At 45.8% G+C, this 16,277-nt stretch overlaps 1 protein-coding gene across 8 annotated transcripts in view; it reads left to right on the top strand.

Moving 5' to 3' along the window:
• The window catches only part of TP53BP1 (tumor protein p53 binding protein 1), an 80,278-nt gene that overhangs the window by 61,338 nt on the left and 2,663 nt on the right, over positions 1 to 16,277 (top strand). For 6 of the 8 annotated variants that reach the window (XM_030577243.1, XM_030577246.1, XM_030577242.1 and 3 more), the window contains 8 exons: positions 8,247 to 8,536; positions 9,026 to 9,202; positions 9,469 to 9,899; positions 10,378 to 10,569; positions 11,166 to 11,369; positions 12,023 to 12,238; positions 13,082 to 13,170; positions 15,559 to 15,758. In XM_030577243.1, the coding sequence (XP_030433103.1) occupies positions 8,247 to 8,536; positions 9,026 to 9,202; positions 9,469 to 9,899; positions 10,378 to 10,569; positions 11,166 to 11,369; positions 12,023 to 12,238; positions 13,082 to 13,170; positions 15,559 to 15,758 (1,799 nt within the window). The remainder of the gene's footprint in view (positions 1 to 8,246; positions 8,537 to 9,025; positions 9,203 to 9,468; positions 9,900 to 10,377; positions 10,570 to 11,165; positions 11,370 to 12,022; positions 12,239 to 13,081; positions 13,171 to 15,558; positions 15,759 to 16,277) is intronic. The other 2 variants (XM_030577245.1, XM_030577244.1) reach the window with 2 other exon arrangements.

The raw sequence follows: 16,277 nt of genomic DNA, 5'->3' as shown, positions 1-16,277 counted from the left end.
CAGGGGTCTGTTCTGGGACCAGTCCTATTCAACATTTATAAATGATCTGGAACAGGGGGTAAACAGTGAGGTGGCAAAATGTGCAGATGATACAAAATTACTACAGATAGTTAAGACCCAGGCAGACTGCAAAAAGTTACACAAAAGACTCTCAAAACTGGGTGACTGGTCAACAAAATGGCAGATTAAATTTAATGTTGATAAATGCAAAGTAATGCACATTGTAAAGCATAATCCCAACTATACATATAAAATTATGGGGTCTAAATTAGCTGTTACCACTCAAGAAAGAGATCTTAGAATCATTGTGGATGGTTCTCTGAAAATGTCCACTCGATATGCAGCGGCAGTCAAAATTAAGCAAACAGAATGCTGGGGATAATTAAGAAAGAAATAGTAGGACAGAAAATATCATGTTGCCTCTATATAAATCCATGGTACGCCCACATCTTGAATACTGCATGCAGATGTGGTCGCCCCATCTCAAAAAAGATATTAGAATTGGAAAGGGTTCAGAAGAGGGCAACAAAAATGATTAGGGGTATGGAACAGCTTTCATATGAGGAGAGATTAATAAGACAGGGACTTTTCAGCTTGGAAAAAAATGGCTAAGGGGAGATATGGTGGAGGTCTATAAAATCATGACTGGTGTAGAGAAAGTAGATAAGGAAGTGTTTACTACTAATAACACAAGAACTAGGAGTCACCAAATGAAATTAATAGGCAGCAGGTTTAAAACAAATAAAAGGAAGTATTTGTTCACACAGCGCACAGTCAACCTGTGGAACTCCTTGTAGGAGGATGTTGTGAAGGCAAGGACCATAGCAGGGTTCAAAAAAAACTAGATAAATTCATGGAGGATATATCCATCAATTACTATTAGCCAGGATGGACAGGAATGGTGTCCCTAGCCTCTGTTTGCCAGAAGCTCAGGATGAGCAACAGGATGGATCACTTGTGATTACCTGTTCTGTTCATTTCCTCTGAGGCACCTAGCACTGGCCACTGTCGGAAGACAGGATATTGGGCTAGATGGACCTTTGGTCTGACCCCGTAGGGCTATTCTTATATTCTTACGTTCTCTGAGGATAGAACAAGAAGCAATGGGCTTATATTGCAGCAAGGGCCGTTTAGGTTGGACATTAGGAAAAACTTCCTGTCAAAGTGGTTAAGCACTGGAATAAATTGCCTTGGGAGGTTGTGGAATCTCCATCATTGGAGATCTTTGAGATCAGGTTAGACAAACACCTGTCAGGGATGATCAAGATAATACTTAGTCCTGCCATGAGTGCAGGGAAATGGACTAGATGATCTCTCGATGTCCCTTCCAGAATCCACCCTCCATCAGGACCCTCCATTTCCAGGGAGCTTATATCTCCTGCAGGAGACTTTCCCTGAAGGACAGAGCCTATCTACACTCACACACAGTTTACATCTCTCCAACAGCACTGACAGTACCAACATTGGAACCCAAGTCTGCTTTTTCCTTCTCAGGAGACTCAGACCCATCAGAAGAACTACTCCTCCTGTACTGCCCTTATCCAGTTCCCAGGAGAACCACACAGCCACCACCTCACTTGACTCAGTCACTCAGACTCATATTACCACTTGTTGACTCCTCCTACTGGCCATAGTGAGGGCCCTGGGATCAGTTACTCCCCTTCTGAATCTATCTGACCTGGTAGGGAGTTGTCATGTGCCTCCCCGCCCCCCCAACTAATTTACTAATAACAGTTATACTAATAACTGTCAAATCTACTCCTGAATCTGATGAGATGGAATGTCTTCTGTGAGACTGCCCATTCCACTAGGCACAATCCACATCTGTTGCCCTGCTTTAGAACATGCCCATTGCAGACATTTGAAAAGCTAATGCCTGGTCATTGTGCACTCTTTTTCTCAGCACCATGCTGTTGTGCATGCTTCCAGGGCAGGTACAGCTGTTCTCCAATCTGTACCAGATCTCTCTTCAGCACCCACGTCCACCTAATGTGGAGCATCCACAGGGACAAATACTCAAAGGAGTGGCTACTTACCTGTAGAGTAACTGCTGCTGTTCTGGATGTTTTGTCTCAATGGGCACTCCACTTTTCTCTCCTTTCCCTCTATTTTGGAGTCCTTGCCATGCCAAATTTTGTAATTGAGAGAGTTGCATATATACCCTCGGATCAGAGCACGAGGATATATAGGATGCAAGTCCAGACCCCATGGGCATTGATACCAAAAATCTGATTGAAAGGAGATATGTGTACACACTTTAAGAACAAAACATGTCAAAGAATTTGTTACTGTAAAGGTAAATTAATCTCTGGTTTTCCAAAACCACCTCAAGAGGCTCACCAAGAGCTGGACATGCAGGAGAAACAACATAAACTGTTGAATACACAGCAACAACGGGCATGATAGCAGTGGCTATTAATGAGGGTCTCCTTGAGCCTTCTAAGGTGATCTGGCATATTCTGACTTCCATCCCACCTACCTCAAAGAAAGTGGACAGAAAATAGCAGGACCCTGCAAAGGGATTTGAGTATTTCTTTCAATGCCTGACCTCTGAGTTCCTGGTAGTGCAGGTGATTCAGCAGAAATCTAAAGAGCTTCTAAAAATGCCCCTTGAGAGAGAGATTTGAAAAGATTGGATCTCTTTGGCGGCGAGATGTATTCCCCTACCTGCCTCCAAATGAGGGTGGCAGATTTATCAAGCTTTTGCTCTCAAAGTATGATTTTCTTCTTTGGGGAGACAAAGATGGACCTCTTGCCACAGGACTAGCAGGAGGAACTGAGAACCTTGATGGCAGAAGGACCACTGATGGCCAGGACCTTCCTCCAAGCCACTCTGGATGCCTTGAATATGGTGGAAAGACCATGGCATCCACTTCTGTCATGAACCGTGCTTCTTGCCTCCATCTGGTATCCTACAGTAGGTGCAAACTGCCACAGAGGACCTCCTGTTCAAGTGGGCTTATCTGTTTGCCAGTATTATGGATGAAGCGCTCCACAGTCATAGAGACGGTAGTGCGATTCTTCAGTCATTGGACCTCTTATATTCTCCTGTTGCAGAGAAAGCAACAACAGAGACAGCAGCCTTATTGCAGCTGCAAATGCCAGATACAGTAGCGCATGTCTGAGCTCCTGTACAGGAGGAGGAGATTCCACAGGCATCAATCATCAGCTCCGTCTTGCTCCATCCGACATGCATCAGAACTGGTTTTGGAGGGAGGTACAGTGTGTGTCTGGAGCCCTATGGAACCTCCTACAGATCCTACTTTCCTCACCCTGTTGGGAACCTTTCTTTTTTTCCTGGAAGACTGGATGGAATATCTTAAGGACCCACTGGCCTGAGATTAGTAAGCCTAGACATATTCCATTTGGTTCCAGTCTCTGCCTACCCCCTGCTTCCCTGTCCCTTTTCAGGGACTGCTCTCTTGAGTCTTCTGGAACAGGAAGTGAACTCCTTAATACATCTTGGGGCTGGGGAGGAAGTACCCTCAGAATTCAAAAGAAGAGGCTTCTATCCCCTCTACTTTCTGGTTCCAAAGAAGAAAGGGTGTTGGGGGTTAATTCTCGACCTTTGAAGTCTCAATGTCTTCATTCAGTGTTTCAGATTTACTGTGGTTACCCTATCTACTGCTATAATACCCTCCTTGGTTCTCTTAGCCTCTCAGCTCTTGACCTTCAGGACATGTACTTTCACATCTCTATTCACCTGACTCACAGAAAGTACCTTAGATTTTTGTTTTGGATCTTTCACTGACTTGATGTAAGCATGAAAAGGGATACATTTTTATGAACTTGCCAAGGTGCCTCTTAGATTTAAAGCTGAAATCTAACAAACTAGGTTTGCCAATTGGATAAGTGTTTACAGCCAACGTAGAATGGAATGTTTTAGGATAGTCCCTTGTTATTTAGTCCAGGGACTGTTAGCTTACTAATTTTTCTAATGCTGGGTTCTTTACAAGTCAACTTTTTAACTTGAAAAGTATTTCTTAAATCAGGACACTTGCTTATTCTTCAACAAACAGTTTATTAATTCACCCAGAACTACGTTAGTATAAATCGGCAGTTCAGTCCTCTGACCAATCCTATTCAACTTATTCATAAATGATCTGGAGAAAGGGGTAAACAGTGAGGTGGCAAAGTTTGCAGATGATACTAAACTACTCAAGATAGTTAAGACCAAAGCAGACTGTGACGAACTTCAAAAAGATCTCACAAAACTAAGTGATTGGGCAACAAAATGGCAAATGAAATTTCATGTGGATAAATGTAGAATAATGCACATTGGAAAAAATAACCCCAACTATACATACAATATGATGGGAGCTAATTTAGCTACAACGAGTCAGGAAAAAGATCTTGGAGTCATCGTGGATAGTTCTCTGAAGATGTCCATGCAGTGTGCAGAGGCGGTCAGAAAAGCAAACAGGATGTTAGGAATCATTAAAAAGGGGATAGTGAGTAAGACTGAGAATATATTATTGCCCTTATATAAATCAATGGTACGCCCACATCTCGAATACTGCATACAGATGTTGTCTCCTTATCTCAAAAAAAAAATATACTGGCACTAGAAAAGGTTCAGAAAAGGGCAACTAAAATGATTAGAGGTTTGGAACGGGTCCCATCTGAGGAGAGATTAAAGAGGCTAGGACTCATCAGCCTGGAAAAGAGGAGACTTAGGGGGGATATGATAGAGGTCTATAAAATCATGAGTGATGTGGAGAAAGTGGATAAGGAAAAGTTATTTACTTATTCTCATAATACAAGAACTAGGGGTCACCAAATGAAATTAATAGGCAGCAGGTTTAAAACAAATACAAGGAAGTTCTTCTTCACGCAGCGCACACTCAACCTGTGGAACTCCTTACCTGAGGAGGTTGTGAAGGGTAGGGCTATAACAGCATTTAAAAGAGAACTGGATAAATTCATGGTGGTTAAGTCCATTAATGGCTATTAGCCAGGATGGATAAGGAAGGGTGTTCCTAGCCTCTGTCTGTCAGAGGATGGAGATGGATGGCAGGAGAGTGATCACTTGATCATTGCCTGTTAGGTTCACTCCCTCTGTGGCACCTGGCATTGGCCACTGTTGGTAGTCAGATACTGGGCTAGATGGAGCTTTGGTCTGACCCAGTACGGCCGGTCTTATGTTAGAACTCAAGTGTAGACATAGCTACTGTTCTGGGTGTGTGCTGTACACACAGTAAAGTCTTTCAAGCCATTATCTCAGACTGTAAAGTTCAGGCTCAGCAATTACACCAAGAAACAATGGAGATTACCAATATTTCTTATTACATTAACTTACAATAATCAATTCAGTTCTTTAGTACCTAACACATTTATCACACTTCCAAGGATGCTCTTGTCTTTAAGGCATTTTTAAGAGTGTGCTTATTACTGTTTGGATGGATTTGTCCAAATGGGGTACGCTTAGAATATCAAAAGCAATTACTTATGTTTTTGTAGCCTATAGGTATATGTATTTGCTAGGTAAGACATAGGTATAAGTTAAGACAGTAACGCAATGTGTCTACAAACCTCAAGACCTGCAAAACAATAGTTTAGCTAAACTAATCAAGGCCTAAAAAGCCTTAGGACAAGCAGCTAACAAAGAGTAACTCTTGATCAGAAGCTGGGAATGGGCGACAGGGATGGATAACTCAATGATTACCTGTTCTGTTCATTCCCTCTGAAGAACTGGCATTGGCCACTCTTGAAAGATAGGATACTGGGCTAGATGGACCTTTTGTCTGACCCATTATGGCCGTTCGTGTGAGAAGATAGAATGCTGTAATGACTAAACTGATTGGTAAACCATAAGATATACTTGTTGATGCTAGCTTGAGATATTTTAAGTTAGTAACATAAGCAGAAGTCCAACCGTAAGAATGCCATGGTAACTAATTAACATATATGCTAATAAGCTTGAAGTAAAAGGCCTAGTAACTTATGGGAAAAGGACACTTCAACATTTGCGGGGTATGAAAGTTCAAATAATGAAATAGATCTGAAACCTCTAATGAATATGCATCATGGGCATCAGCATAACCCGTTATAAAAGCTATATCCTGGCCTACGGGCCTTGGGAGACACCAGGATGACACCTGATGATGGTGATGAAGGAGATAATGACTAACAATGGGTTACTGCAAGGGATGGTGTGAGTAGATGGATGCTCAGATGTTCATTTAATATTATCTCTGGATTGAAGTGTTTGTGATTTTCCGACCTGCTAATAAAACTGTTGCACCCGTGAAAGGTTTTTCCTCAGTGTGTGATGCTCCTGTGGACATTGGGCTTCCCAGATTGATAGTGTAATTCTAATAAATTTGGGCCTGATCTTGGAATGAAATCCTGCCAAACCACCAAGTGGTTAATTAGGGATTCTTAAATAATCAGTATAACTAATATACAATCAACAGATCAGACAACATTGTTTTCAATCTCTCTAATATACTCTAAGTTAGGCACCAGTAAGCATTTTATTTTTCTTGTAACTTTTTTTACTTTTACGCCTTATTACTTGTACTCCTTTAAAATATCTCTTTGTAGTTTAATAAACTTGTTTTATTGTTTTAGCTGATCTAGTGTGTTCAGGTTGAACTGTCTGGGGGACTCCATTTGGTGTAATAAGTTGTGTGCCTATTACTGCCATAAAGGAATAACGGATTTCACATATTTGTACTGTTCAGGAGAGGGCTGGGCAGTACAGGCCATACTTCTCTGGGAGAAAATCTGGGACTGGGGGTCACCCTGCAGCATAACCAAGGCTGGTAAGACTTCCATGCTGGAGGCTGTGAGCAGTCTAGGTTGGAGACTACAGCAGCAAAGCATTATAAAGGGCACGCAGGTTACAGGGCAAGGGTGACCCAGCTACTCATTAGTCTGGATTGTACCCTGCTATGCCAGCAGGTAACCCTCCTTAACCTGTTTCCTTCAATTCCTTCCTACTTCATCCTGGCACCTCAATTTCATGCTTAGTGTGTTAAGTCTTCCTTTCAGACTCATGGGAACCTGTTTGTTCCTCCACCTGTCCTTCAAGACTTCTTTCCTCGTGGTAATCACTTCAGCCAGGAGAGATGGGGAAGTAGATGCCCTCATGCCTAGCCTACTGCACAGTGTTCTATCCAAACAAAGTTACTTTGCATCCCCATTCTGTTTCATTGGAGTTCCAAATCCCTCAGGACATCCAACTACCAGTCTCTTACCCCGAGCCTCACTCTTTAAGGCAGGAGGAGTCTCCATACTTCGGATATAATTAGAGCTCTGTCCTTCTATCTACACAGGACTACACCCTCCAGGGCTTCCCCCAGGCTCTTCCTGTCCTTTGCTGAGAGGATGAGGGTTCACTCTTATTTCCACCCAGAGACTACCTAAATGAGTTTTGGGGTATATTCTGGCATGGTATGCATCCTCTGGTGTACACTTCCTCCTAAAGTCACTGCTCCTTCCAGAAGGGCTCAATCAACTTCCATAGCCCTCCTTAGGCAGGTATTCATCAAGGACATTTGTAAGGCAGCCCACTCATCCCCCATGAACATGTTCTTATAGCGTTATGCCTTAGTACAGGCCTCCAGAGCAGATGCAGCCTTTGGTGAGGCTGTTCTATCCTCTGAACTGAATCTATCTTCTCAGCACTCTCCTTTGCATTGTGATGTGGCTGAGGAATCTTCTCATGCGGAGTGCCCGTAGGATAGTAACTCCAAGAAGGAAGAGGTTACTTACCATGAACAGTAACTGGAAGGCTTTGAGATGTTTTGTTGGTATAGATGCTCCGCTACCAATCCTCCTTTTCCTTCTGCTTTGTAAGTTTACCGTGCTTTTGAGGTTGAGAAGGAAGTGGAGTGGTGCGGTCTGCTCCTTCCCATATGTCCCCGTATTGGAGCACAAAGAGGTATACGGTGCAGGCATGGACCTGTGGGTACTGCTAATGAAAAAATCTTCAGGCAAGAGTGTGTATGGGTGCACATATGCCCTCAGGTGGAACTTCCATAGGAAGCAAATATCTTAAAGTATTCCAGTTATTGTACAAGGGAACTAACCTCTCCTCGCTCACATGGAGCTCATCCAGCACCTTTCTGAGTTAAGGTTCCCTCTATTGGATCTATCCAGACTCTTGGGCTGGATTGATGTATTCAGGTTCATGTGATACGAACATGATCTCCTCTTCTCTCAGAGCTCTTATCTGACCTCTAGAGACCCTCCATCAACATACAGCTTCTGTCTCACGTAGACTGACCTCTCCTTTTCAGGAAACTGAAGAGCCCATAGTGGATTGCCACGAGAGTGAGACAGACATCTCCCCCTCCCGAACAACAGGGGGCTCGTCACTGACCTCCGGGGACCTTGGTGACATCAGCTCCCTTTCATCCAAGGTCTCGAGTCTCCATCGTACATCTAGTGGAGCCAGTAGTGGCCTGTCAGCTACACATGGTGGCAGTAGCTCAGGGAGGGGAGCTGGATCTTTCAAAGGGAAAGTCAGCGGAATGGAAGCTGGAGAGTTTGCCTTACCCAGTGGTAGAGGAGTCCTAGGAAAATTGAGGTGCGTATAATGACTTGAGGACAGAAAGGCAGGTGCTTCCTTGAGGAGTGGGGCTTGGGTAGGGTTGCCAGTTTTGTTTGGATGTATTCTTGGAGATATCATCACATGACATAATATTTAATGATTAATCTTTAATTCCTGGAGCCTTCAGGCTAATCCTGGAGGGTTGGCAACCGTAGGTTGGGGAGAGGGTGAGCTGCTAAGTCTCATGAAGACAAGTAGAGGTGACTGTCCAAAGGGTGGGATATGGAAAAGGGAAAATCTTCTATATTCTTCTTTATTTTTCCCAACCCCTCCTTTCTTCCTGAAAGGACAGAATTTGCCTCCCCTTGGTGCAGTGCTTCCTGTAGGCTTCATGGAAACTCTGCCAGCAAGATGGCTGTCAGGCAAACTTCTCACCAGAAATCTGGGACACACAGAAATTTGGAGGGAGTGGATTTGCTGATGGTTTCTTCTAGGGCAGTGAAATAATCTCACTTAATTCCCTAGCCCTAGAAGAGGGGCTGGCCAGCCAGGGTCCCCTCTCAGGGCTGGTCAGACAGGAGCAACAGCATGTGAGGAGGATGAAGACGCAGCACTTGGCAGCCGACAAGGTGGGAAAGCACCTCTTACACCCCGTGGGCGAGGGAGAAGGGGGCGCCCACCATCTCGAGCAACTGGAACAAGGTACCCTGGAAAAGTAGGATGGAACCGGGTCTCTATTTTGAATGAGCAAATAGGGAACAGGTGGCTGCATATGACTGGAGGTGTGGGTGAGAAGGGGCTCAGTAGGGAACTGCAGGGATGAGCAGAGGTGGCTGGTCCATGGTTGGTGGGGGAGAAAGGAGTGGTTGTGCAAGTACCCAGCTTGGGAAATCTTCCTTTGATACATACTAGTTGCTTTCTCTGCTCCCCATGGAGCTCACGTTTTTTTTTTTCTCTCCCTTTCCCAGGGATGCAGCTGGGAGTGGCCTGCTAGGGGTGGAAGATATCTCGACTACAGTGTCACCAGAGGAGAAGCCCTTTGTGCGCATTGTGGGTCACCCACCAGATGGTGGAGACAGATTTGATGCTGCTGGCCCTTGCACTTTGCGCCGAAGTGACTCTCCGGAAATTCCCTTGCAGGTGGTGGCAGGTCCCTCGGACAGTGCGGACTTATCCTCTGGGAGCAGCTTTGTGGGCCTGCGAGTTGTAGCCAAGTGGTCCTCAAATGCCTACTTCTATTCTGGGACAATCACCCAGGATGTTGGGGCAGGGAAGTACAAGCTGCTCTTTGACGATGGATACGAGTGTGATGTCTTAGGGAAAGATATTTTACTCTGCGATCCCATTCCACTGGAAACTGAGGTGACTGCCCTCTCTGAGGACGAGTATTTCAGTGCAGGTAACAACCGCTGTGCTCCTGCAGCTCAACTCCTCACTTTCTCTCCGGTCTGAAAAAGGCCAGTGGCCTTGGTCCAGGTCACTGAATCCAGCAGGAGCTGTCTGCTGGGAAGAGGGTGCCTGGCTATGGGGTAGGGTCAGGAGCATAACATAAGAATGGCCACACTAGGTCAGACCAAAGGTCCATCTATCCCAGTATCCTGTCTGCCAGCAGTGATGAGTGCCAGGTGCCCCAGAGGGAATGAACAGAACAGGCAATCATCAAGTGATCCACCCCCTGTCGCACATTCCCAGCTTCTGGCAAACAGGCTAGGGACACCATCCTATCCTCCATGAATATATCTAGTTATTTTTTTGAAATTTGTTATGGTCTTGGCCTTCACAACGTCCTCTGGCAAGGAGTTCCACAGGTTGACTGTGCGTTGTGTGAAGAGTCAAAGATCTTGTCAGTAAAGAGTTCTAATTTGCTATCTTGTCAGGTGTGGTGAAGGGACACCGGAAGGAGTCTGGAGAGCTGTATTACTGTATTGAAAAGGAAGGCCAGAGGAAATGGTACAAGCGTATGGCAGTAATCCTGTCCTTGGAACAAGGAAACAAGCTTCGGGAGCAGTTTGGGCTGAGTCCGTATGAACCAATCACACCTCTGACCAAGGCAGCTGACATCAGCCTGGGTAAGAGCTGTTGGAAGGCTTCCCAAACTGCATCCAAACCATGTGTTACTCCAGGTGTGAAGTCAGCTTATGGTTCTACTGGCAACACACTGACTTTGCTAGCCATATTTTGTCTATTTGCAGCCTTGAGGCATTGCATGATATCTATAAGAATTCAGTTGGAACTGATCCTGGACAGGCCCTAATTAAGCATGGATCATGCTTCTGCTGCTTCTGCTTTCTAGTGGTGCTCCAACAGCACTATGTGTGGTTGCTGCACAGGTATGAGTCACCTAGAAGGAACAGATGCCAAGAGGGGGAGGTGACTGGAAGAGAGGGAACTGCAGAGGCATCTGTAGTACTTGCCTTAGCTCAATGAAGGGATGCCATGTCAGCCCTCTCTGAAGGCAAATAAGGAAAAGTCAGTCTCATTGGGAGTGAACGAAGACACAAGATGTAGGAAAGGTGATTCTCTCCCGCTGGGCCAGGAGATGGTGTGTAAAGCTCTGTTTGCTCTGCGTATGAGGCTGTCTATCACTCTGGGATGGGTGATGTTTGTGGGTTTGGTGAGGGGAAGCGGGAGATGGTTGACTGGCCACTGGCTTACTGTGGTTTAGATAACCTGGTGGAGGGGAAGCGGAAGCGACGCAGTAACTTTGGCTCACCTGGCACTTCCAGCAGCAGCACTACACCCACTCGCAAAGGACTGGAGAGTCCACGTGTTGCCCCAGGCCTGCTGTCTGGGAAGAGGAAGCTAATTGCCTCCGAAGATGAGAGATCCCCAGCCAAACGAGGGCGCAAGTCTGCAGCAATGAAACCTGGTAAGAACCTTCCATTCTGCAGTAAACAAACTCAGGGGCTGCAGGCTTCTCTCCCGGCATGTGAAAGTAGATTTTTTTCTCCTTTCTCTTGAGTAAATGTGTGGAACCCGCAGGCTCTGTGTTTGAGGCTATGCATCTCCCTGGATATGTAGAGGCTCTTTTACCTTGAATGAAAGGATTAAAAATAAGCTGCAATGCTGTCTCAAGTTCTGCCCATCCAAGGTGTGCTTTGCAGAGTATTGTTCAGATGTTAGGGAGGTGATCATTCCTCCCCTTTCTTGTATGTTTTGATCAGCACTGAAATACCTAACAATATTGACATTTTGATTGACATTATTAGACTTCAGAATTAACACTCATGGAAATGAATGGGACAGCTGTCAATTTTCTGAGCTATTGTTTCAGGCTGTCTGCCCACTCTAGCAGACATTATTGTGCTAGATACACTCCAGTTATCTTTTGAAGATTCTTTGCAACCATGAGGGCAAGAAACTTAGAAACTTTTTCTTTATTATTCTGGAGCACAAGGTGGCATCCACCAAGGAAAAGTACCAGCATGGTGAGCCATCTGGAACAGCCTGAATTTATCCCTGATGCCATTGCATTGGGTGACCTGATCCTGGGGATTTCACAGCAGTTCCTTCTCTCCACAGGGGCTGTGAGGGCAGGTGAATTTGTGAGCCCTTGTGAAAGTGGAGATCACACGGGAGAGCCCTCGACGCTGGAGGAGCATCATGGGCCATTGCCCCACAACAAAACCCTCTTTCTGGGCTATGCTTTCCTTCTCACTATGGCAACCTCCAGTGACAAACTGGCTATTCACCAGAAGCCATCAGATGGTCCTGCAGGCAGTAGTGAGGAAGAGGAAGGTGAGATGAATCTTCCCCATTGTATTTCCAGGTGGAATCCTGTAGGTTTAGGGAAAGGGGCTGGGTGGTATCTGCTCAGGCATATATGCAAATTCATGTTGTCCCCACTTCTTTACTATTTATCCCATTGTGTGTTAGGCCCTTCACAGAAATGAGCACAGACCCAGTCTCTGCTTCAGGGAGTTTAGCCAGCAGTGAAGGATATGTCATTAGGAAAGGGGAGGCATGGATAGCTCAGTGGCTTGAGCATTGGCCTACTAAACCCAGGGTTGTGAGCCCAATCCTTGAGGGGACCATTTAGGGTTCTGAGGCAAAAATCTATTTGGGGATTAGCCCTGCCTTGAGCAGGGGTTTGGACTAGATGACCTCCTGAGGTCCCTTCCAACCATGATATTCGATGAGAATTATTGTAACGATCGCAGGCTCTTCAGTCAGTGAAGGAAATGAAGGTGGTATCGCAGCTGGCATTACTGGCAGATTGCAGGAGGAGATATGGGAAGAGTCTCTCTCAAATACAGGGTGGGGCTGAGTGACTTAGGGCTTGAAAGCTGGAACAAGAGGCTTGAACTTGCCCTTGCCAGATAAAGTGCTAATGTGTATGAACTTGATGTTTTGATTTTAAAAGCAGCTGTTCAGATTAATGGGTTACCTAAGTGACCAGTTTGGCCAGAAGTATACTTAGTTCTCTGCTGTATCTCCATGAGGTGCTCTGTGTCCTCACCACATGTTCCTGATATTAGAATCTTCGTGGGGTCAGTCTGTCCCTCTCTGGTGGGCTGAGGGCATGGTCTGTGCATAGCTTAGGTAGCCAAAGCTTTTAGCTCTCTTCTCCTCCTGTTCTAGAATTCTCAATTCCTTACAACAAAGAGTACACAGCATTGCAGCTGCGAACTGGAGCCGGCTACATCCTGGAGGACTTCAATGAAACCCAGGTGAGGACATGCAGTCTGATTGCCCAAAATTTATTCCTACAGAAATGGTGAGAAGCTGAAACTATGTGAAGGGAGGGCACTACTCTGGAGAGTGGTCGGAGCAGTACAGAGCAGGACAATTGGAACCATGTTGTGATGGGTGGTGTAAGTAATGTTTGTGTAATGCCTGGAAATCTTGTGGGGAGGGATAGGTTGGATGATAGAGTGGGGCCTTAGTCTGTGAATAAGGCCCATGCACCTTTCTCTTCCTCTTTTGGGCTTCTCACAGCATTTGATGCTCTTGATCAAAAGCAGATGAAAGTCACTGATGACAAGTGCAAGGTAATTCACATTGGAAGAAATCCTTTAAACTGCTCTTGCACCTTACTGGGTTCTAAATTAACTATATCAACTTGGGGGAGACCTGTGCATTGTTGTGGATGGCTAAAAGACTGTTGTGAACAGAGATTGAAAAAATTCAGACTGTTGTTTTAAGAGGAGAAAGAGGAGATGTGATGAGGAGCTCAAATTCACTGTCTCCTTGATGTCTGTATGACACCTAAGGAAATCGAAAGGCAACAAATTTAAAACCAATAAAACAAATTATCATAACAGTTGTCTGGTCTGGAGACTAACTAATTCAGTTAGCCATTCCCGCAGAGTGTTTTGCTTCTATGCCACCATCCATAGCGTCTCTAGCTAGCTCTGCCTCATGAAGGGAAATAGGCCACAACCCTGTAGGTGCAGTGGGCAGTCCTCCTTTCTCTGCGCCTCCCTCCCCACCAGAGCTTAGAACCATTAGGAATGCCCTTAGATGCTTTTCCTCTCCCTTGACCTCTGCTGCCTTAGTACAGATGGGCAACAGGCAGCAGTGGTCTATATCAACAAGCAAGACAGGACCTGCAGTTCCTCTGTATAGGCAGAAGCCACCAGAATCCTCCTTTTGCAGAAAAGAAACCATTCTCTCTCGGGACAGCCTATGTCAAGGGCAAGTTCAACACCCAAGTCAATTGTCTCAGCTGCTGTACTCTTTCCCCAGGGGAATGGGAACTGAACAACAGGATTCTCCTGCTAGTGCTTCTCAAATGGGGCTCTCCCCAAATAAATTTGGTTTGCTTCCAGCAAGAACAAAACATTGGATCTCTTCTGCTCCAGGCACTGGGATCAACAGCCTTGAGGACAGATGACTCCCGATTCAGCTAATCTGACTTTCATTCCTCTGCCTCTTCTCACCAGAGTTGCTAGGAAGATCATGTTGGAGATGGTCAGGGAATCCCCAGTAGCCCCCAGCTAGCCTTAAAACTCCTGGATCCCTTGAATTCGAAAGTGTCTGAACTCCTTGGGAGCTACCTCTTTTGAAAAATCTCCTGATGAAAGGCCCAATGAAATACAAAGATTCAGACAGCATCCAGCTTAAGGCTTTGAAACTTGAGATTAAATCTCCAAATATTTGGATACTCTGATGCCTCTCTGGACTTTCCGGAAAAGATTCCCCTTGAGTTTAGAATATCTTTAGGTCCTGTATCACAGCATGAGGTGGTCCTTTAACAGAGCTGAGGACTCAGCTGCACCGGAGTTGGCCTTCCTCCCCACACGGAGCCAAAGAATCAGGTGATTAGGAGCAGGCCTGCTGAGGGTGTAAAGAGAGGAATCCTGAGAAAGACGGACTACTGGTGAACAGGTGTCTGCTCATACTGTCTCTGAAGAGGCCAAAGAGGGCTGCAGTATGGAGAAGGCATGCTGTTCCTAAAGGAGTACAGAGGCAGGGTGAAGAGACAACACCAGGAAGAGTGGTGATCTGTTGCTCCTGTTGAAGGAGGACCTGATGGAAGCTGGGAGAGCCAAACTGAGAGGGACTGCTAGGAGTCAGTGTTCTTCGAAGAGTAGGAGGCCAGCTAGGAAGGCTGGTAGTGTAGGAAGAGGCCCTGGGAAAGAGTGCAAGTCCTTTTTTTGTTTGGTTACACGGACAGGAAGTCCCAGGGTGGGGAATCATTGAATAGGTTGGGCCCTGGGTTCCCCCATACTGCCATCTTATGAGATGAAACAGTGATATTACGGAGAGGAGTGGTAGACTAACAAAAGCCCAGGAGGGCCATAGCTCACCTCAGAAGATTTCTTGGACTTTAGAAACCTGGAAGAGGTGGACTTTTCAGGCTTAGCCAGATGACCAAGTCACCGTAACCACCTGACATCACAGAAGACTGAGGGAATATACTTCATGTGCGATGCCTAAGTGGATGGCTAGTGGAGTATAGTCCTGCAGGGAGCAGCTGCACACCTCTCCTCCTGCCCTCTGTGCCTCCTGAGGGCTCTTAGTTGCACCCCCCCCCCAAGAGTTTTTATGGAAGGATACTTCCTGCTGCCTCGGTAGTACCAGGCTCTGAAGCTGTTTCTTTGCCTCCCCCACAGTGTAACGCGGCATATCAGTGTCTCCTGATTGCAGATCAGCACTGCCGAACCCGGAAGTACTTCCTGTGCCTTGCCAGTGGAATTCCTTGTGTATCTCATGTCTGGGTCCATGACAGTTGCCATGCCAACCAGCTTCAAAACTACCGTAATTATCTTCTCCCAGCTGGCTACAGCCTCCAAGAGCAAAGGCTGCTGGAGTGGTAAGCACTGAGTAACCAGGATCTGAAGGCATAGGTAGGGTTAAAGTAAGAGGGTTATGAGGATAAATACACTGGTGATTGGGAGGTGCTGCACTACTGTGATAATGGGAGTCACAAGTAACTAGATAGAGGGGGGGACATAACTCCCTGTTTTCTCCCTAATGTGTGGGAGCAATACTTTGGGGTTGTGCAGTGAGCAGACCATCTCCTGTGACAATCTGCCTTTAGCCCTGGACACAACAAGAAGCAAAACTGAAATAAGGAAGAGAAGAGCAGCTGGAGCTATCTAACAGAATTCTCTAGTTGGGAAGGTCTGTGTCTATAGCAGACACTCTCCCCCCCCATAGGACAGAGATTATTCTCTGCACCATGTGATCCTGGGCTCCATCAGGACAAGGGCTTTTGGGGAGCAAACAGGTTAAATATATGCAGTTGGGCAGAGGGAGCTGTATTCCTCACTCTTATTTATCGGAGCAGATTCTAGAACCTCCACCCTTCCCCCAGCTTTCACCAGCCAAC

Source organism: Gopherus evgoodei, chromosome 10 (genome assembly GCF_007399415.2).
Source record: "Gopherus evgoodei ecotype Sinaloan lineage chromosome 10, rGopEvg1_v1.p, whole genome shotgun sequence".
Lineage (NCBI taxonomy): Eukaryota > Metazoa > Chordata > Testudines > Testudinidae > Gopherus > Gopherus evgoodei.
Note: the sequence above shows the minus strand (reverse complement) of the source record. Positions and strands in the feature narration are given on the sequence as shown.